Genomic DNA, 22975 nt, shown 5'->3' on the forward strand with positions numbered 1-22975 from the left:
CAAAAACGTAGAATCAAATTTAGTTGCCAAATTTCTTCATTTGTATTTTCAAAATATTTTCAAATGATAAAGTTCAAAAATGCAAATTTGACTAATTGTATCCCTGAGTGTGGGGTTGGGATTTAGGAAAAAGATGAAGACAACATAAAAGGTAACGTTTCCTGTAGTAAATGCAAGACCTTATTTGGGAAAAGGCTTTAACAAGCATACAGTATATAATCCAGGTTTCTATGGTTTCTTTTCCAAATACTCTCTCAGGTACTTACATTACTATTCATTTCTGCGTTCTTCAGAGCCAGGACAGTGTTCTTGTCATCAGTGACAGAGAGTTTGCATCCTTTATAGTATTCTTTGTCCAGCTTATATTCATACTATGAGAAGAAACCACGAAAATCAGTAAAGAAAATATCTTATACTCAAAAACATATAATACAATAATATAATATAAGTATACGTTGTACAAATATTGTTATTTGTTTTGGATTATATTTTACAAGCCTTCAAATATTCTACTAGTTGTACTGGTACTGGTTGCCAAACATTTGTTGAACATTTGTTACAATTGTTAGAATATCCTTGAAACTATAGTAAAATTATTGTTACAACTATATTTTCATACTTTTTAAATAACATTATAAGCTAGAAGGCTTAGTCATTTGAATCCCAATGGGAAACCTAAATTACCAGATCCACCATTAAAATATGTATGCGTGGAATCACACCCAACCTATAATATACATTTTGAAGTAAAATAATGATGAAAATCAATAATAACTAGATGGCATCATATTGTAAGTAGTAGACTTTTCTATTTGGCTAGGAATTTTTTGGTAAAACTTAATTCATCCACCATTGCAGGATATATATATTTGTGGTACTGTATACTAAATCAGTTCTAGGAGCATAAGCAATCCTTAGGTTTCTGTCCTGCATAGAGTGAAGTCTTTACATCGCTTTGCTGTAAAGATGCTTTTGCGTTCTGGAGAAAGTCTGGTCTATCCAAAGTCAATTGCCATTGGGCTTTAGTAGATTCATACTTCTTCTTGTAATCCAGCTGTGTATAGGAAAAGAAAATATTTTAGAGAGGCTTTCAAAAAAGAAAGATAATAGTAGAAAAATCTGTTTAAAATGATTTCTATTGAAATGTAACAACAAATGCAGTGAACTCACATTGCTGATTGATTTATAGGCATCCTTGGCAGTCTGGATCTGAACAGCATCTGGCCCAAGGGTACAATGGCCACGGCTCTTCTCATACAGTTCTTTGTACTTCAGCTGCAAAACAACAGTTGTTTATTAATATTCATATACTTGTACTTAATGCAACAACCATCACCCTATATACAGGAGGGAATGAACTTCTGCAAAAAATTATCTCAGATCCTTACTGAATCAGTCCCTCGTGATCTGCAAAATTAATAGATGCTGATTCTGTCAGTAGAAGGGGTCCAGCCATATATTGTTTGATCATCAAAATTTTGCACACTCCAAAATGCCCTTTGAGATTTCTATATCTTTTGTATGATCTGGGAACCATAGCAATGACATACAGGACTAACCAATGCCAGAAGCAAAATAAAAAGGTGAGTTAAGACACAAACAGTACAAAGAACACATTTAAATATTAAGGGCCTAATTTTTTAACTTTCATTATCTTTCCAGGCTTACCAAGCAAACAGATTGATTTAACTATTTATTTTCCCTGCTGGAACAAATATAAGTGCCAGAACTGTTCATGCTTGTGTGTAATATTTATTGGAGATTACTAATTTATATGGCTATCAGTGCTCATTGCAGCAACTAGGCTAATATCGCAAATTAATGCATTTGTTATCGGCTTTCCTGACTTTTAGGAACGTTTTTCTAACATCTTACAAAGGACTTAATTGCTGGGTTTTACACTTCTATCTTGTCATAAGTCTGCCTTTTAATTTACAATATTTAAGGATGAACGTTACCAGTTTCCAATGTATTGCAATGTACTGTTAAAACTGGCATGATGTGTTGCCATCTGATTCGGAACATAAAACGACTTACTTCACTAATCCTGTCTTTCACTTTGCGTGCATGGAGTAAGGATGGGGTGTCATGGATTGAAGTGAATCCTTTGGCCTTGCCCTTGTTATATTCCAGTTTGTAAATGATCTGTAGAGATTGGAAATAAATATCACAATTTAGTATTACTGATTTGCAGCATCTCATAGATAAGAAACTTCACTCAGACAGGTGATAGTTCTCAATCCCACATCCCATATCCCAATCCCGGATGTCAATTCTTAAAAAAAATTTACTGACTGCATGTTAAAAATAGGAAAAATATTGAACTGCAATCGCAAACTGTCCTCAGGTATGGGATCACTGTTCTGAGAAAAACATACTCACATCACTTATTTGCTTGTTGGCTTTGCATGAGCGCAGGTTTTCCGGTGTATCCAGGACAGATGTGTACTTGTCTTTACCCTTTTCATAACTCTCCTTGTACTTCCACTAAAGAGGAACAGCTCATTAATACAACTTTAATGTTAAAACATTTTTCAAGGGGAGTGTAACCTATTCACTGACAATAGCCAAAAGGGGTCAACTTTGTATAAAGTTAAAAAGTGTAACAATGTGCAAAGGAGTATATATACTGTAAATAGTTTTGGAAAGTATGTGTGTTTTTTTTTTATTGTAAAGTGAAACTATAAAGCTATTTGCTACAATACATAGCAATCAGGAATGAATATTTATAAGTTCATTTTAAAATCACTGAATGTGTTTTTATTTTAAAAAAAAGTATAAAAAATTATTTTAATTCTAATATATATATATATATATATATATATATATATATATATATATATATATATATATATATATATATATATATATAAATTGCACAATTAGGGGGTTATTTATTAAAGTACGACTTTTTTCTATTCAGACTTTTAAAGGGAAAACACCATTTTTCTTTTTTTGCGTGCTTTAATAAAGTCCAACGGTATTAAAAGTCTGAATAAAAAAGTACACCAACTCAGACCTATCGAGGTCATGTAGAAGTCAATGGCAGACATCTCGAAGATATCCTGATTTGCAATGGGTTTCTGAAAAAGTCTCAGTATTCGGGCATCAAATCTGAAAAAGTTGTGGATTTGGATTTTTTTTGCGATCTTATCGGCGACATTTTATGATAAATAGGGGGGTGTGGTTTGGTCCAAAAATAGTGAGATAAATTCCGATTTTGATAAATAACCCCCTTATTAATTGAGTGTTTGCAATTAAGGGGCATATTTATAAACCACTTATATTTTTTATGTAGTATTATATTTTTCAGCATTTTTGTGTTTTTTCCACCATTACTTAAAATAATGCACAAAATCAAAATAACTTTCATTTTGGTTATTTATAAATATGCCCATATATAAACTGTACTGTATATAGGGTTCTAATTACACTATTTACAAAGTAAGAAAAGATTCTATAGCAAGCAATCCACACAAAGCATTCCCATGCAAGCAGTATGAAAACAGACACTCAATTGATGACATATAACACAAAATAAAACAGAACTAGCACACAAACTAAAGTAAACACACAAATGCTTTATGTACTGTTTTTCTATCTAGAATTGAGATCTTTTTCTTAAATTAGATTTTTCAAAAATGTAAAGGTACATAAAGGATCTACTATCAAGTGTTCTTGGGCTGTGGCCTTTTTCAGATAAGGGGTCCTTCCATATACTGGAGCACCAGAGAAAAATCAGTTGGAAGTTAAAAATTGTTCCTTAAATTGGACATGGAAAAATTATTTGCAGTATTTTAAAGTTTTCTGGATAACAGATCCTATACCTGTACATGCCTAATCTTTGTCCCTAAAGTAAGCAATATCAACAGTGATATCTGTTTCTTACTTTTTGAAAGTGGATTGAATGTTTATTAATGACCTGGAGGTGGGCATTGAAAGTACTGTTTCTATTTTTGCAGATGATACTAAATTGTGCAGAAGTATAGGTTCCATGCAGGATGCTGCCACTTTGCAGAGTGATTTGTCTAAATTGGAAAACTGGGCAGCAAACTGTAAATTGAGGTTCAATGTTGATAAATGCAAGGTTATGCACTTTGGCAAAAATAATATAAATGCAACTTATAGACTAAATGGCAGTGTGTTGAGGGTTTCCTTAACTGAGAAGGATCTAGGGGCTTTTGTAGATAACAAGTTGTCTAATTCTGGGCAGTGTCATTCTGTGCCCACTAAAGCAAATAAAGTTCTGTCTTGCATAAAAAAGAGCATTAACTCAAGGCACAAAAACATAATTATGCCTCTTTATAGCTCCCTGGTAAGGCCTAAAATGAGCTGGAGAGAGTGCAGAGACGTGCAGCTAAACTGGTTAGAGGGATGGAAGACTTAAGGTTAGGGTTGTTTTCTCTAGAAAAAAGGTGCTTGCTAGGGGACATGATTACACTTTACAAGGACATTAGAGGACATTATAGACAAATAGCAGGGGACCTTTTTACCCATAAAGAGGATCACCGCACCCCTACAGACTAGAAGTAAAAAACTTTCATTTGAAGCAACGTAGGTGGTTCTTCACAGTGAGGACAGTGAGGTTGTGGAATGCACTGCCGGTTGATGTTGTGATGGCTGATTCAGTTAATGCCTTTAAGAATGGCTTGGATGATTTCTTGGACAGACATAATATCAAAGGCTATTGTGATACTAAACTCTATAGTTAGTATAGATATGGGTGTATATAATTTATGTGAAGGTATGGAGGGGTGTGTGTATGGATGCTGGGTTTTCATTTGGAGGGGCTGAACTTGATGGACTTTGTCTTTTTACAAACCGATTTTATTATGTAACTATGTACATCAACTCCCCACATTAGTGCTCCTTGGTGGCACACTATTATGTTTTCCAGACCATGTGAATGTGCTCTTTAGTGTTTGGATAACATAGTTTTAAAGCAAATACTTACATGGATGTGGTATGCAAGAACTGGTGTTAGCAGACTGAGAAAGATTACAAAGCCAAACCATTTAGTTGTATATTCCTCAACACATAACTGGAAACCATTTTTTTATTTTCAAATAATTACTAAAATATGTGAAAAATATAAAGGCTTATTGATTAAATGCTTAGAGGCAAAATAAGTGATTACAGCACTCGGGTAAAGTTTCATAGAAGTAGCCAAATGCAAAGATGTAAAAGCAAAAAAAAAGCAACGGGGGATTATAATGTTACCTCATACTATCTGAAAAAATATAATTTATTTTTTCACTTAAACTTCATCTATTTAATTTTTTTTAAATTAACCCAATATGGATGATTTATACTGTAAAGCCTTGGAAGCAAACAGACTTTCCAATGACATGTTATAATCTGTAGTTTGAAAGAAACCATACAAATGAAATCAAAATAAAACTTTTTGAGGTTTATTAATGTTGCAATTGAAATATTGAAATTTTAGTCGATTACAGTAGATTTCATGAAAATCTCAATTGCTACCTTTTTTAGGAAAAAGATTAAATTGCAAAAACCCGATCCTGAAAAACTGTTTTAAAAACTCTAAAAATGTAATTGTTTTAAAGTTGATTAATACAAATCCATAGTGACTAGGCTTGGGCGAAATTGACCCGTTTTGCTTCGACAAAAACTTGCAGCCGGCAAAATGTCACAACACCCATTAAAAAGTCTATGGGATTCAAAAAAAATTTGACGCACGCTGAATTTTTTTTAACACGCGGCACCATACAAGTCTATGGGCGTCATTTCCGCAGCGAAACAAGGTGAAAAAATTCGCCCATCCCTAATAGTGACAAATAAAAAAAAGCTTGACAGGTTTTGGTTACCAAAAGTTCATATTTGAGCATTTGAGATTTTTATTTCAATTGATAAATCTTTGAGTTCATAATATTTGAATTTATGCTTTTTGCCCCTGATTTTCTCAAATCACTAAAAAATAAACTCAAACATTAATAAATATGCCCTAGTGTTTTTTTTAGAAATTATGAATATTAGCAGCTTTGTCAGGGGATATAAAAGCACATGGCAGTAGATAGTGAGCAACATAGCCTAGTTTTACCTGACTCCACATTCTTGTGTTGTAAAGTGCTCGTAACATATCTGGCCTCCTGATTTCATTACACCCATGTTCAAGCAGGATCTTGGCACTAGACTTGTACTTTTTCTGTCCATGCAGAAACGAACGAAGTACAAAGAAGACATTAGACAACACTAGATCCCTTGCATTGCATGAAAAGGGATTTAGACAACACCTGTATATGTAAACAGATATATCATAGCAAGCAGCATAAACATTTTAACAGTGGTGAAATTATTACAAAAAAATTTGCATACATTGTTTTTAAACATGGTATTATTTTTTATCCAGTTGAGTTGCTTGCCTGCTATGATGATATCATGTTACATAGACATGGCTCACACAAATACAGAAGATATTTGTGTCAACAGATATGAACAAAATACATCCTCTTCTGAAAACTCCCAGTGCAGACGAAGACACCACAGTATGGGGATGCACCAAATATCAGTACCAGGCAACAGGGTTACCTGACTGATCTGTTCACTTGCGGTTTTAGCCAGAAGATGTCTAGGATCATCCACCACAACACTGTAGTGCGTTTTCTCCTTCTCATAATCAGCTTTGTACAATTTCTGCTCAGAATAGCATATTAGTTATAGTTTCGCAAAATAATTTTTTTCCATAATTAATACCTGTATTGTGCCTTTTGAGATTCATGTATAATAAAACATGAATACATGTCATTTCAGAAGCTAAACCTTTAAATTGAATTTTATTAGAATAAAACATTATTAGACAGGAATATAAAACATTTCAAATTGAAGTAAATGCATTATAATAAATATTATTTATCAAGCACATATAGAAAAAAATGGTGTTGTGACTCACAAGTTTTATTTATAATCTACATTATTCTCCATGATGTATCAAAGAGTCTTAATATGTATGACTTCATAAAACATATTCTTTTTTTGACACATGTTTTTACATAAACCTTATTATCTTTTGATTTTTACATATAAACTTTCACTAGCAGCTGAAGAGGCTAAAATGATGAGCACAAAAGTTGACTTCTAGTATTTTTGGATCCCACAATATCCATGTTTCTATTTGGGATAAAATTGATTTATCAATACTACTGTGTAGAAATGTTTACTTTACCTCATTGGCCAGCTGTGTTGCAAACTTGAAGTGATTAAACAAAGGAGTGTCCGCAGTGTACTTGAATTTAGATTTTGTCTTTTCGAAAGACTCCTTGTATTTATACTACAGACAGAAACAAAATTAAATCAGAAAACCTTGAGTTGTGGAAAAAAACAAGTCAAAATGAAAAATCATGTTGTTTCATTCATTTTCAATAAGCCTGTAAAAATAGGACTTTTAAGAAAATCTAGAAAATTCAAATTGCTTGAAGGTTTAAAATATTCCCCCTATTGAATTCTATAGAAGGGCAATATAGTTTTATCTGCCGCGTTTTTTCAATCACATTTGCAATATTTTTTTAATTGGTAAATCTCAGTCATCAAATTTAAAAATTTAAATAATTGGAACCAAAGAAAAATGCCATCTGAAAGAGCCAACAATGTTTAGGTTAATTCTGTCCTTCAAATTTTTGTGGACATTGTACTGTTCTTACCGCACTATACAAGGATTTGTTCTGCTCTGCAAGGGAAAAATCTGGGGTATCCCAGGCATAACATCCAATGCCTTTCAGCCAAGTCAAATCTTCTTTATATTTATTCTGCAATAAAAATTAGAAGTTATATTACTGCCAACATAACCCAGATCCCGCTACATATATCTAGTTTCTAGTATTATATATTGCAATGTACAATATGTAAGAGAAGAAACAAAAAGTGAAGTATTTCTTATTCATGGTTGGTATTGGTATATAATCAATGGGAGAATATAATAAACCAATATCATTCCACTAGTTATAATCAGTTTATACTATGTCTGTTGATATGTTTGTTGTGTTGTTTTGAGAGAATGATAAATGAAACTTGCCAACGTACATCACTAACAGAATCCGTGACCATGCGATGGTGGAAGTATTCTGGACGGTCTGGGATGGACCTCCAAATGCCCAACTGGTTGACATATTTCTCCTTGTATTTTACCTGAGAAGAAAAAAAATTAATAAATCATAAGATGTGTTGTTATTTTCCATCAGATTTTATGCAACCAGTTAATATTCTTCCAGTGTATAGATACTTACATTACTAATGTCATCTGTAACCTTGCGGTGATAGACAATGTCCAGAGCATCCTTCACTGTGTGATACTTTCCTTTGGCACTCTCAAAGGATTCTTTGTAGCGCAGCTATAAATTGAGGAGATATTGTATATTTTATTATTTAATACCTTGTATAACTCCTTTGATCAATATGTTGATAGTGAAGCAGAGGGTATAAGCCATTTAGCACAAAACACTATTGAAATAGCAAGTGCAAATATGAATATCATTACCCAACAGTTAAAAAAAATTAAAAAATGTTGTAATTGAAAATTTACATTTTTATTTGAAAAATAATCATCTAGGTTGTTTTATATATTAAAATGTTTTGTTAGTGGTAAAGTAGACTTACATCACTGGCATTCCAGTAGGATTTCTTGGCCCGGAGAAGGATGGGTGTATCAGCAACAGATGTATACTTATGCTTGAATTTTTCATACTGAGCTTTGTATTTTTTCTGTAAAGGAGACACAGATGATACAAAAACACAAGTTTAATTGTGTGAAAAATAAAACAAGCAGATTATTACAGATTCAGTAAAGATTAGTTAATGTACCTCACTGATGAAATCCTTAACATGCTTGGCATGTGTAAGGTTTGTGGTCTGTCCATCAGCATGGTGGTGTGGTCTTTCTTTTGAAGCCACCTCTGTATACAGGTACTATATGAAAACAAAGTAATTAGTAATGTCAATCTCATTTTAACTATAAAGTATAGTTATATTACACATAATAATACTGTTACAGCATTGTAACAATGTTTAATATTAAAGTATCAGTAGCTGTAGACTGTAGACTGTAGCTTCCTATTTAAATGACAAGGAAGACTACTTTTTCTACACATCTTTTCCCCAGAAACTCACATTTACATCTACTGAAAGAATGAGTCTTTATATACAATATAGGTATTTTTGTAATATGTATTATGCCTTGGTGTGCTGATACTCAGGTCTTCAGCTTTATTACTCTGAGGTGACTTCCAAAATGTAAAATTTTAGTGGGTGTATATTATCCTTCATAATCTACAAGTTTTTGGTCTGTATAAAGTAATTCTGCCTTCAGCCTCATGCCTTATAAGGTTATAGGACTCACTTCTAATATCCTTATATTTTATAATAATTATAATTTATATAATACATGAGTGATCCTCAGAGTTCCCTGTATAACTCAGCCTGCAGCTTTGTACCTTTATATGGTCACAGAACTCCTCAGTGACTTCTAATAATAATAATGACTTCACTGAATGAATAATGACTTCACTGAACTCCTCAGTGAATTCTAATAATATTATAAATAATATTTATAATGTACAGTAGGGGTACATTATCCCTTCTAATATATAAGTGATACTCAGACCTACCTATATAATAAAGCCTACAGTCTTGTTCCCTTAAATGGTGACAGAACTCCTCAGAGACTTCTAATATTCTCATTATTTACAGTAGAAGTTACATTATTCCTTATAATACACAGTGACTTTCTAATATCCTAAAAATTAGTAGGAGGATACATTATTCCCTAAATCATTTATGCATTTATGCACTGGAAAGTACTTGACTTGTAGATGGTAGGTATATATTTCACTGATGCTTCATTCTTCCTACACAAACATTCCAGATGAGAGCACGTAAGCTAATCCGATAGCATGTCTAACATACCGTGGTTTGCACCCATGGTTAGTTGAAGAATGAATGGTATAGAGTTTGGGACCAAACCAGTGGCTTCTTATTACAAATCAACAATTATGCTTCTACCTTTAAGACCTCTATGATCTTGGAAGCTTTCTTGTGCCACTCACCTGACTCTGCATTTCTTGTCCTTTCTTGGCTCTCAAGAAGTCTGGCGTATCAAGAACAGATGTATAAATGGTCTTCTGCTTATTGCCCTCTGCTTTATACACGTTCTGTAAATGGCCAGAATTAGTATAATGTAATGGAGAAATAAGGAAAATCAATATAAATGACATATTTTTATCTGCAGTTTTCATGTCAAGAGTTCAAGCCAATAGGTGATAAACCCTACCAATAGCGAATATTGTCCTTTTAAGTACTAGTAAATCATATATAGTAATTCCCAATATACAGAATTATCAGCATATACTAATACAGAACAAATTATATTCTTTTTTTTTAAAGGTTTTTATTTTGCATTTTCAAAACAAACAACATATACAAATAAAGCAAAATAAAACATATTCTTACCTGGCTCAGGTGTGTCTTTAGCTCCTGGACTGTCCTGTATTCTGGAGTGTCCATGACAACACTGACTTTGTCCAGCATCTTCTTGGCAGTTGTGGTGTAATAGGATTTAGACTAATAAAGCAAAGATAATTGTCAGTTGTTATCTTGGGAATCTAGTTAGAACAAGCCCATGTACTAGAGCCATACACAAACTGTAAATAAGGGCATACATACAGTATTAGGAGGATGCTATAATATAGTTATATACATACCCATATATTAACCCACACACTCACATATTAACCTCCTTGTACACCACCTTTTAACCTTCCCTTTTAACCTCCCCTACACCACATATGGACCTTCCCTGCATTAATAGTAAGCCACCATATGGCAATGGCAAGCAGCCATAATTAATGTTCATTTGCTAAAAGTCTTTTTATGACATAAAAAACATAAGAACTATACATGTAACACAGTATAGAAAGCCATTGCACTCTCTGATTAAGTGCAAAAGCATACCATGGTATGTTTGTGGATGTCTGTTCAGGCATCTACGGTCAACAAAAAGGGCAATAAATCAAAATACTAGGCTTAAATAATTTATCAGTGCCATGGAGATTGACCTAGTAGTAAAAACACATGGCCTACCAAATTGCTTTCATAACCTCAGTGACCTCAAGCTTAAATATGACAGTCGCCTATTCCTTCTTTTGACCGAAGGTCATTTAGCTTGTTCTGATTCAATACTGTCTTTATAGAGTCGAAATATGCAGGTTGGGGCTTGTTTTTGGTATGGTAAAGTGAAATGGAAACTGTAAGGGAACATGGCAAGAGTAACACATGTTTGAGTAACAAATGCATATCCAAAACTCTTTTGGTTATAATGGTTTCCTGCAAAATCTATATTGCTCCCGGAATGCCACCAGTATAAAAAAGAATTGTAATCACTTTCCCTTTCAGTGCCATACCCATTAAGCGATGCACCCATATGGTTACATACCCAAAGTTTACGCAGGTCTCGAGCTCTAACCATGTCAGGAGTGTCATACAAGAAACATCCCAAGCCTTTCAGCCACTGCAAGTCCTCTTTGTATTTATTCTAATGAGAAAGCAAACAAAAAATTGACATGTGAACAGAAAAAAAACCAAGGAGAACTATTTATTGCAAAGGATTCCTACATTTTTAGTTTTGGAGTTTTCTGGTTGATACAACCCCAGTGAAATTCCTGAAGGATTGTGTAAGACTAACAGAATGTGTCCCTTAAAGGGTTGTTTCGCTCAAAAGTTAACTTTAGTATGTTACAGAATGGCTGATTCTAATTCTGTTTTTTTAATTATTTGCATTCTTCTTAAAAATCTTCCTAGCTTTCAAATGGGGGTCAATGACCCCATCTAAAAAACAAATGCTCTGTAAGGCTACAAATGAATACAGATTGCTGTAGTAGGAAACTGGAGAGCTGCTAAATAAAAAGGAAAATAACCCAAAAACCCAAATAAAAAATGAAAACCAACTGCAAATTGTCTCAGAATATCATTCTCTGCATCATACTAAAAGTTAATTGAAAGGTGAACAACTCCTTTAACTGTTTGTTACATTAGAGTCAATTATAATGTGTGTAGCTACATCACAGTACATCAAGTCAATGATATATTTCCCCAGTTAAGATACAAATCCCTTAAGCCTTAACACTGTACTTACATCACTGGTTATTTCTCCAACATAGCGGCAGTGCATAGTTTGGGGGGTGAAAGGCATGGAAATCATATGTCCTTGCAGTTTGTGGTAGTCAGATTTGTAGATCAACTGAAACAGAGAAATAAATAATGAATTAAGTAAATTGATGGGTTTTTTTAAGCAGAGGAATGGGAATGTTAATTTAATCTATTAGGAGAACAGAACTTACATCACTGATAGCATCTTGTGTGGCTTTGACTTGGCGGATCTCTGGGGTATCGGGAGTGGTGTGGATTTTATCCTTCTGTTTATGATACACTTCTCGGTAGAGCCTCTGCAAGAGACAGAAACAACCTGGATGTCACTAAATACACATACACAGGCAATCATAGGTTTCAACTTCACTGAACTTCATACCACATACCTCATTAAGGATCTTATTAACTTTCCTAATGTTCACCATGCCAACATCTTGTGGTCCCAGAGTGTAAGCTTTGGCCTTCACATGTTCATAGACTTCCTTATATTTTACCTAGGGGGAAAACATTTAAGAAGGGCATTAGTATCATTTAAGTTCATAGAATTTAGCCAAACTGAAGTTTAGAACCATCTTAACTACAATGTACCATAGTTTTAAGTGCCTAATCACATTTTGTTGCTGTCACTGGAATAAAGGATTTGTCTAATTCTTTATTAGAATTCACTAATAGCTCATATCTCTTATGACTCTCCCATGGCATTTTACTGACTAGCAAAGGTCACTTGATATGAAAAGTATTTTAAAAAATATGTGAGTGTATTCATATTGACAGTAAAAACAAGTTGATAGAAAATAATTCACGATCTAAACTGTTTTTTGTGATTGCAAGCATATTTATGAAAAAAAAACTTAAATCAGGAAAAACCAGATCTGCTTCAATGATGGAAGAAAAAAATGCATTGTTCTGTTCAATTTAAACAATCTGACTGTGAGAAAAACTAGAACAGTAAAATAGTTAATACATAAAAAATATATTTGCAATTGACTTCTATTGAAGCTTATCTGATTTTAGTTGCTGAATATTTTCATTCAGCTTTTTGAGATCTTTAATTTTATTAATAAATCTCAAAATATTGTAGTCTGGAAAATTCAAATGATATGGATTCAGTGAGTCAGATACCACAAGCAACTTTGATATTCTAATACTGAAAGGCATTTCAAAACTAAATCTAAATATTTTAACTTTTATATTAACTTTAATGCCATCACATTCTTATTTGCTGTATTTCTATATAGATAATGTACTGAATATAATATATAGAATATACTTAGTGAAATATAAACTTACATCACTTCCAATGAGTTGGGCCTTCTTAGCTTGAATAATCATTGGGGTGTCATTAGGAAGGGTGTATCCTTTAGGACGCAATTTTACACCATCCTCCCTGTACAGGTTCTGGATTTAAAAAAAACATAGATTCATAAAATCTAATTAATTTTTTAAATCATTGTTAAAATGTATAATATCATACATCTCCTCATACTACCCAATTTCAAGGCACTAGTCTAATGCACTTACATCACTCTGTATCTTGTTAGCATTGCTAGCTCTCTCCAAATCAACTGTGTTGGGCGTGGAAGTAACTTTGCCTTTAACATTTTGTTCATAATCTGAATGGTATACAACCTGCAAAGTAAAAAGGATCATTGTCATTTACCATCACATCAGAAATTTAAATGCTCAGTAAAGATTTTTAAATGCACAACTATACAGAATAATTTTTGGCATTTTTGTTTAATTTATATATCTTTGCAGTTTATTTTTTAAGGGGTGTGTATGTACTACATACAATTTACATTGCCTACAGTCAACAGGTTCAGCCCATTGTACCCATGATTCATTTTGAAAGTATAATGTAACTGTGCATGGCCAGTGATGGGATTAGTATCACTGACAGGTCGGCTCTCCAGTAAACCCAGACAACTTGTCAAAATTAACCTCCAAAAGCACCATGGCTCCCCTTCGTACCATAGGACATTGCAGGAATTTCAAACTGTACTTTCAGTCCACCAAAACATGGTGTGTTATTTACCGAACATGTACACCATAACTCTCTTGTATGCATATAGCTAAAGGTGTCCAAGCCAGCAATAAAGATTTGGTAATTTACTGCAAAACTAGCTACTATGGACTTATTAAAGGGATATATAAGAATCCAAATTGTATGTACAGAGCATACAGCTATGGTTCGAAAATATAACGTTACTTAAAAAAAATAACTATAAACTTACATCACTACTCTGTTTGCCACTGGTCACAGCCTGCACATAGACTGGAGTGTCCACAACTGATGAAAAATTCTTCTTCATTTCCTCTGCTTTAGCTTTGTACTTAAACTGTAAAAGATACAAATGTGATTAGAGGACAAAGACATACTGTCATTTAAATATCCATTTCTAAATACTGTTTATACAGGACAGTATGCACTGTAGAGGGCATACAATATTTTCACCAAAACATGGTGATGTTTAATAAATCATCTACAGGTTTTATTATAATATTGATTCATAATTATTGAGATATTAATGGATTATTAAGGTGTTCATTCTGTTTTACACCTTTTTTTCTTGCTACTAAAAATTTGGAATTGGGATTTCTATATTGACTAATTGTCCTGGAATAAAATCATTGGATTGGAAAAAATGTTAGGTTGTGGAACTCAACAAATAATTTACTAAAAAATGTTAGGGAGAAGCAAGTTATGGGAAATAATTATTATAATAATTGTTCATTTTCTAGGGATACTGTACAAATTATACAAATCAGAAATAAATGAAAAATAGCTATGGGGCAGATTTAGCAAATATCAAACTAGAGGTTTCCTTCAGGATTCCCAGTTTTAGTCTGCTTAAGAATTGTTCAAAAATGGATTAATATATGGCCTATCATTGTGATTGATGCAATAGGCCAAATCAGTGTCTAACCTTGTCCAAGCCTTAAGGAATCAATTAATTAAGATCCTTAAAAGAATGACTGATCTGGAATGTCTAGTACTATAATAGGCTATTGACAAGGATTTATTTTTGTCTTACTGTTAACTCTATCAATATTAATAGTGAACAATTGCAGTCCAGTCTAACAGAGGAATGATTACATAGATCATTTAATTTATCTGGGCCAATTAAGAAACTAACTAGATCAGATTTGTTAATTACTTTAATACCTTGCAAACTCTTATCACTCTTGTCACTTATAGATCTATGATTATGTATGAGGCTGATTTATTAAAAATCCACTAGGGTTTATTGGATTTTTATTGTATTCTGATGAATCCTTTGAGCATCTAGTTTATTATACTTACATCACTACGCAGATCATAGGCATGCTTGGCGTGTAGAATTTCTGGTGTGTCCCACACAAAACAGCCAATTCCCTTCAGCCAGTGGAGATCATCTTTGTAGACAATCTAGAACAGAAGATGAGAAGAGAGAATGTATGGTATTAAACAATTAAATATAATCTGTGTATTCATCTACAATAATAAATACTAAAAGCTACTTTATGCTTTTCTTTCATCAATTCATTTAAATCCATTTGTTTTAGTTTACTAATCAGACTTTGTAATTTCTTTATCATTTCATGCTTTGAAGAGGGTGTTGGGGTGCAGCTTCTTTGCTCTTGTCATGTTGCTCACTTGGGTGGCACACCACAGTAAAACTTGAGGAATGTATACCCTACAACGTCCTGGATGTTGCTGTACTACTTGTGGCACCCCTAGATGGGCTTATATTAAATATAAGTCAAGGTATTCTGCAGTCAGCATAGCAATAGGTTAAGAATTGATATCTTACATCGCTCAACTGTTCGTTGACCTTGCGGGCGTGGACATACAGTTGAAGGTCAGGCAGACAGGTCCATTCATGGAGGTATTTGCGATAATCAATTTCACTGACTTTATCCTGGGTCTCCCTGGCAGCAACAATTTCAAGCATGTCTGGTGCAATGTGAATCTTCGCCTTATTCTTCTCATAATTTTCTTTGTAGAGACGCTGTTGGGAAAGACAATGAATTATTTTAGGCTTAAAATAGTATATTAATCTACAGGCACAATGTTGGAAATAAAACCAGTGAGTTTTGTTGCATTACTTTAACACAAAGTTTTCAGATTGTAGTTTAAAGCAGCCAGGATAACCTAAAATATCCTAAAACCCAGATCTGGTGTGTTGGTAGTCACTTTAAAGTCAGGCATTCCATTCAGCCACTGACTGTGTACACATGTAGAGAATGTGATTGTGCACAGTAACTAGATAGTATCCATTTTTTTAGACCGCAAAAAACAAACTCTTACTCAAACTCTTACTCACATCAAGAGGAAGCTTGCCGACTCTAAGACATCTTTCAGTAGCTGGATCATCCTGGACACCTCTTGGCAAGGTGTAAAGTGCTTTGAATTTCTCATATTCTTCCCGGTACTTCAGCTAAGAGTTAAAAATGAATATTTTAAAGGCTAAAGGAAAACCTTTGCATGAATAAAGCATTTTTCTAGTTTATGTTGCATGTAAGTTTCACCATAACTTGATCTGTCAAAGCTGGCCTCCTAAGGCACTATACATACTTATGTGTTTGGATCACAAGGACAAAATTATCCGCACAACAAATTATGGGCACTTATGACATTTTGGGGGGGATGTTACCAATTAGTGTTAATGTCAAAAATAAAGGAGAAGCTACATTTCCTATTTGAAGAAGAGATTATGTTTTTATTTTCTTCTCTTTGCCTGTCTATTAGAAAAACAAAATGTAAACTTACCTTGCTGGCAATGTGCTTATTGTGCTTTGCAAATGCCAATGGAACAGCATCAGGTGGCAGCTGGTAGCTTGTGGCTTTGATTTTATCCCAGGCATGTTTGTATATGTTCTAAAGGATAAATAAAGACAGGATTTAGTGCTTTTAAATTTCTATAGAAACATTATCTTAACACTAACATCCCAATATGACTTTATTTACTTGTTGTTTGCTTGTCACATGTACTGCAAGCACTGCATGTTTGTATAATTGAATATGCCCCAATAACGTAGATCAAAAGAATTTAGACCCCTATGGGTTAGAAAAAGCATTTTCTATTTTTTATTTAAATGCACATTTAACAATTAAAATGTTTTGTATCCTACTAATGGATGTGTATCTATTGTAAAACCTTTTTGTTGGCATTGTTTAGATGGAAGAGCATGCAGTTATATTTTGAGACTCACATGGCTAAACAAACCCTTGAGGTTTTGGGTGCGGTCATAGTCCACTGTTTCTAAAACAGTTGTATACTTGTCCTTGTTTTTGTTGAAATCTTCTTTATATTTCAGCTGAAAGTAAAAGGAATTTGTGTAAGTTAAGGAAACATTAAACAGATCCCAGAGTGATTATGCAGTTTTTCTTACAGATACTCACATCACTAGCATTTATGCCACTCTGAACTGCTGTGACGTATACAGGAGTGTCAGTAACAACAGAGTAGTTCTTGAAGTTTTCTTTGCCACCAGCTGTGTATTTTATCTGTAAAAAGATGCATATTTAAATTAAATTTTTTAAAATGGAACTTTCCTTATGCCCCCCCCCTTAGTTAAAAACTTGTCTATCAACAAAATGAAAAAGAATTAAATCCCATATTGATTTTACTCCATCAATATATTTAAAAACGAGTCTTTGAGTCACAAAGCTTGAAGCTTGCAAGACTTTGAGTGCCATTTTTTTTAAATTTAATTGGAAAACTCAAATTGGAAAATAATAAAAGAAATAATTAAATCATGGAAAACTTTATCTTGAATTTTAATACATTTAATTTTGTTCTTTTTTTGTGTTTAATAAGATATTTGTGATTATTTATGATAAGACTATCGTACACCCATCAATTTTTTCCTTATTTGATGAATCATTCCTCAAACCAGCAGATGCTTACTTGACTCTGAAGGTTATATGATGACTTAGCATGGATGATTTCTGGTGTATCCCACACATAGCACCCTATGCCCTTAAGCCAATTCAGATCATCTTTATATAATACCTAGAAAAAAAAAAGTTTTCATTAAAATGAAAAATAACATGGAAATGAATATTCATAATAATACATAACATTTTAGATTTATTTTAGTACTCACTGAGATAACAGAAACATACATGTCAGTAACAGTACAGTTCAGCTTAGGTACAAAATAATACTACGCAATAGTTACACCTCTACATTATTCCAGGAGAATGAATAGAATAATCAATTAATCATCTACTTTCAAACATAGCTAATGGTTGCATGATTCTTCCTGTGTATTCTGACAAATGCTCATATCAGTATTATGATGATTTGTGGTACATACATCACTCAAAATCTCATTGGCTTTCCTTGCATGGATTACTCCTTGCTCATCAGGCAGACATGTCCATTCATGAAGGTAGTGGCGGTATTCAATGTCACTCAGGATCTGCTGACACTTCTTTGCAAGAACATTGTTCAACATGTCTTTAGGAATATTGATCTTGGTTTTGTTGTCTTCATAAGCTTTATGGTAGGCCAGCTGAAATGTGGAAACATTACAAAGTTTCTAAATTTGCCAGACAACATCTTATACAAAGTATACAATACAAACGAAGAGAATCAGGACAATATGGTGGAATGGTGGAGTTATGCAACAACTACTGCCCAAAGTTTATAGCAGAGATGCCGCCATTTAAAAAAATGTTAGTGTAGGTATTCACCCAGTACCCTCCCTTCTTATACAAAGTAAATGACATTTTTGTTAAATTTTCAACCCTACAACTAAACATGTCATTTATTTTATTTAGTCCCGATACTTTTCACTATTAGCTGTTCCATTCAATGATTTTCATATCTGCCCTGGTAACACATATTCAGTTGCCATATACAATAACTGTTTCTGTGAGCACAATTAAATCTCATGTATTTAGATCAGATGATCTACTATTTAAAATTAAAAAACATTAAACCCATTACCATGCTCCTCATCTTCTGGAACTGTAAGGACTGAACCACATTCTGGAAATCATTAATCTGGCCTCCAGCAAGGTAATGTCCCTTCTCCTTTTCAAAGAGCTCTTTGTATTTTAGCTACAAAAAACAAAACAAAAAAAAGGGTTCTTAGCAAATGTTATGCTCACACTTAAAAGAAAAACTCTTTGATTTTTTAATGAGGAAACTTACATCACTTGATACAATCTTTGCGTGTTTAGCTCCGACCAAAGGCAAGTAATCAGGAGGTATCTGGTATCCTAAGGCCTTGCTGTTGTCCCATGAATCTTTGTATAATTTCTGGAAATTGTAAACAGTCCAGATGAAATGTAAAATGTATTCAGGTAATCATAATGCTAGAACCACACAGATTTGACCACCATCATTTTCTTTAACCCAGAACCCTCTAATTCCCAAACACATGAGGATCTGTGTCTTTAGACAGCTATATGGAAGATACTTCACTTACCCAAAGTCATATAATCTGATATTATACCAACTACTTGTGCATGTCAAGAGCATTGTTTCTAACGGGCAAACCACACAGTCTACAAGAACTAAAAAAAAATGTTTACCACAATACAGAGATTTCTGTACTTATTCTACTCAGGAACATTTAAAATGGCAAAGCAGCAAGTTTTGGTCAAATCTTTAATAGAAATATCTAGCACATAACATTGTGCTTACAGTATTTATGACACTTTAGGAGTTGTAGGGAATCATTGGTAGCCTTGTATAGACAAATATAGAAATAGCACACTCCTTGTTAGTTATTTCCTAAACAATGTGGGGATAATTTGTGAATGCAAGCACAAGGTCCTCCAATTGTATTTCTGTTTAAATCAGAGATTTCCAATTACAAGTACAGTAGTTGGCCAATTATTCAGTTATTTGTGCCAGATTAAATAAAATAATGATGTTGTGCAAAGAAAAGAACCCGTAGCAGGTTAGGGTTGATAACAATCATGGAGCACATGATCCCCTACTTGTGCTGGCTTCCCTTTATTCTTGCCATTCTGTGTATCACGCATGGCATGGTATAGATCAAAGAGAAACTTAGCACTGTAATACCTAAAAAGATTACTGTTATTTTCTACTGACACTATAGGCTTAATGGGTTTCTTTAAATACTATGCAAATGAACAACCCCACATATAGACATTTTAGATAAATAGATAAAATTAACTAAATTAAAAATACATTCTCTCTTTCTCTATGCCCTTCTCTCTCTGCAACAACCTGTGTTCTTTCACATACAAAGACATTTTTAGTTGTTATGTGCAGTATGTAAATGACTTAGCGTTGCCGAGTACCTCACTAGTGAGTTTGGACATATCCCTGGCATGGCTAAGCTGTGGAGTGTCTGCAGATCCGATGTAGTGGCCTTTCTCTAGATTGAAGGTTTCTTTGTATTTCAGCTGAAAGAGAAAAAAATAAAAGTAAAAAAAATTAATAAAACCACACAACAGCCATCATTTAGAAGATAAAAGCTCAGATTAAGTTATTTCATACTGGGGATTTTAATAATACTAGAAAAAGACAGAGTAATAACTAGAAGGATCAGACTTACATCACTTGTAATGACAGCATTGAGCTTGGCAAGTACAATTGGTGGCGTGTCAACCACATGAGTATATTTGGAGAAATTATCCTGTGCATCTTTTTTGTAGACTCTCTGCAATGAGAAAGTATGCATTATTTCACCTTTTGGAAAGCTATTCATGTATGATTAGTGCAGAACACTTTTAAAGTCATCCTCACCTCATTAACAAGTTCCTGAGCTTTCCTGACTTTCTGGTGTTCCACAGAGTCAAGAGGAACCCATCCACATCCTCGGATCCATTCTAGATCAGATTTGTAAATTGCCTAGAACAACAATGCTCAGTATTATTTACTTATCTAAATTTATGATGGTCAAAAATATATAACATTCAGACACTAACAACCAAATGCACAGCTGTATTCATTTTACATTCACACTCTATGTTGCAAAAATTAAAAAGCTACTTACATCACTCTGCAGGTCATATGCCTTTTTAGCTTGTATACAGTCATTCTGATCTGGGTGACATGTCCATTGATGTAGATAATGACGATAGTCAATATCACTAGCCAATTGCTGGCCTTGCTTGGCTGATTCGATTGATACCATATCACCAGGGATGTGGATCTTTGACTTATTGTTTTGATAATTCTTTTGGTATTCTCTGTCGTTCTGAACCAGGTTTATATGTTTGAACCAGCGGAGCTTTGGATCATCATTAAGACTTGGGACTCCGACATAGTGGCCTCTTTGTTTGATGTGTTCTGCTTTGTACTTCAGCTAAATATAGGTAAATAAGGATGAAGATATTATTTCCAATGTCCAAAAGTAATAACTAGCATTTTAAGAAATAAAAATATTTTTCCATATTCATAGAGGAATGGAACCTGTTAACCAGAATGCCCCGGAACTGGGGTTTTCCAGACAAGAAGTCGTTCCATAATTTGTACCCCTGTGCTTTAAGGCTATTAAAAACTTTTAAATTTTATATAAACCTTATAGGATTGTTTTCACTCCAATATGTTAATTTCTATCTATCAAGTACAAGGTACTGTTTTATTATTAAAGAGAAAAAGCAAATCATTTTTAAAAATTTTGAATTATTTTGTTTAGATGGAGATGGCCTTCCCATAGTTTTGAGCTTTCTGTATAATGGGTTTCCGGATAATGGATCCTATACCTGGGATGAAAATAAATTATTACCTTGATTTTCTAGAAATTCAAAAAGAACGTACCTCACTCTGGACCAAGCTGCTCTTTTTGGCATGGGTAAGTTGCACAGCATCTTTAGGGAGTAGGTAGCCAGTGGCCTTGATATTCTCCCAACCTGATTTGTAGAGTTTCTGAAAGAAAAAAAAAACCAATGAGCAAATGAGATAGCTTTAAGTTATGCAATGTCCTTAAGATGATGGAAAACTGCAATTTTATTCAATCCACATAGTATGTCTAAAGCTTGTGAACATTTCTGTCAGTGCTTACTTTATTGAGCATCAGTAGCAGTGCCTATTATCTGCTTCTGGACAGGGGTGAGCAAAGGAACCATTGGTGCTAACAGTAGCACCTTCTGTAAATCATCATTTGCTTCACATCAATATCTTTGCACAACATAGAAATTACAAGAATACCTACATCATTGACATTTTTGGCTGCTTCTCGTGCTGTTAAAAGTAGAGGGGAGTCATTCACAGAAGTGTACTTGATCTTGATATTGTTCCATGCTTCATGGTATTTGATCTAAAGAACAAACAAAATGTTATTATGACAGCTAAAGAAATTGGGAAATTGTGTCCTTCTGAATGTCCTAGTAGAAAAAAAAATTCCAGGAACATTTACATTTCCTCAAAATAATATACATATCCATTAACTTTTTACCTGTTGTCACTGCATAAATTTATAATCTACTGCCATAATTTGTTGCACAATGCTAAACTTTCAACTTTTTTAAGGAAAAACAAATTGTTCAAATTTTGGATTTAAGACATATTTACAATGGGGCTTCTTTCTCAATAATATTAAATACTAGGAGGAATTATCCCAAAATAAAAAATAGGAATACTGGATCACTTTAATATACACAACCCCAGTGCAATCATACCCATTCAGGGTCAGACTGGGCCGGCGGGACACCAGGATCAAACCCGGTGGGCCCCTCCAACCCAGACCTGATTCCCGCTGGCACTCTCCCAGTCTGCTGATCTCCCTCCCTCTTAGGGGGTGTGGGGGCCCCTGGGGTGGCAGCCCCGGTGAGCCCTGCACCCACCAGTCTGACCCTGCACCCATTAATAAAATGGTTATGGTAACAATGACGCTTGCCAGTCATCTA

The 22975-nt window shown here is 33.8% G+C and overlaps 1 protein-coding gene across 19 annotated transcripts in view; it reads right to left on the bottom strand.

Annotated features, from left to right (window-relative positions):
* The window catches only part of neb.S (nebulin S homeolog), a 121752-nt gene that overhangs the window by 35375 nt on the left and 63402 nt on the right, over window positions 1–22975 (bottom strand). For 16 of the 19 annotated variants that reach the window (XM_041577934.1, XM_041577950.1, XM_041577939.1 and 13 more), the window contains 37 exons: window positions 22282–22386; window positions 21888–21995; window positions 21121–21432; window positions 20871–20975; window positions 20680–20784; window positions 20423–20527; window positions 19302–19409; window positions 19095–19208; window positions 18460–18657; window positions 18048–18152; window positions 17540–17644; window positions 17350–17454; window positions 16907–17014; window positions 16461–16574; window positions 15948–16145; window positions 15458–15562; window positions 14388–14492; window positions 13675–13782; window positions 13444–13551; window positions 12540–12647; window positions 12345–12449; window positions 12140–12244; window positions 11441–11539; window positions 10459–10569; window positions 10056–10160; window positions 8815–8919; window positions 8611–8715; window positions 8241–8345; window positions 8038–8142; window positions 7659–7763; window positions 7184–7288; window positions 6550–6654; window positions 2383–2487; window positions 2038–2145; window positions 1171–1275; window positions 950–1054; window positions 267–371 (listed from right to left, as the gene is read on the bottom strand). In XM_041577934.1, coding sequence (XP_041433868.1) covers window positions 267–371; window positions 950–1054; window positions 1171–1275; window positions 2038–2145; window positions 2383–2487; window positions 6550–6654; window positions 7184–7288; window positions 7659–7763; window positions 8038–8142; window positions 8241–8345; window positions 8611–8715; window positions 8815–8919; window positions 10056–10160; window positions 10459–10569; window positions 11441–11539; window positions 12140–12244; window positions 12345–12449; window positions 12540–12647; window positions 13444–13551; window positions 13675–13782; window positions 14388–14492; window positions 15458–15562; window positions 15948–16145; window positions 16461–16574; window positions 16907–17014; window positions 17350–17454; window positions 17540–17644; window positions 18048–18152; window positions 18460–18657; window positions 19095–19208; window positions 19302–19409; window positions 20423–20527; window positions 20680–20784; window positions 20871–20975; window positions 21121–21432; window positions 21888–21995; window positions 22282–22386 — 4317 coding nt within the window. Of the gene's footprint in view, window positions 1–266; window positions 372–949; window positions 1055–1170; window positions 1276–2037; window positions 2146–2382; window positions 2488–6061; window positions 6167–6549; window positions 6655–7183; window positions 7289–7658; window positions 7764–8037; window positions 8143–8240; window positions 8346–8610; window positions 8716–8814; window positions 8920–10055; window positions 10161–10458; window positions 10570–11440; window positions 11540–12139; window positions 12245–12344; window positions 12450–12539; window positions 12648–13443; window positions 13552–13674; window positions 13783–14387; window positions 14493–15457; window positions 15563–15947; window positions 16146–16460; window positions 16575–16906; window positions 17015–17349; window positions 17455–17539; window positions 17645–18047; window positions 18153–18459; window positions 18658–19094; window positions 19209–19301; window positions 19410–20422; window positions 20528–20679; window positions 20785–20870; window positions 20976–21120; window positions 21433–21887; window positions 21996–22281; window positions 22387–22975 lie in introns of all 19 variants that reach the window. The other 3 variants (XM_041577951.1, XM_041577940.1, XM_041577933.1) reach the window with 1 other exon arrangement.

Source organism: Xenopus laevis, chromosome 9_10S (genome assembly GCF_017654675.1).
Source record: "Xenopus laevis strain J_2021 chromosome 9_10S, Xenopus_laevis_v10.1, whole genome shotgun sequence".
NCBI classification, from domain to species: domain Eukaryota; kingdom Metazoa; phylum Chordata; class Amphibia; order Anura; family Pipidae; genus Xenopus; species Xenopus laevis.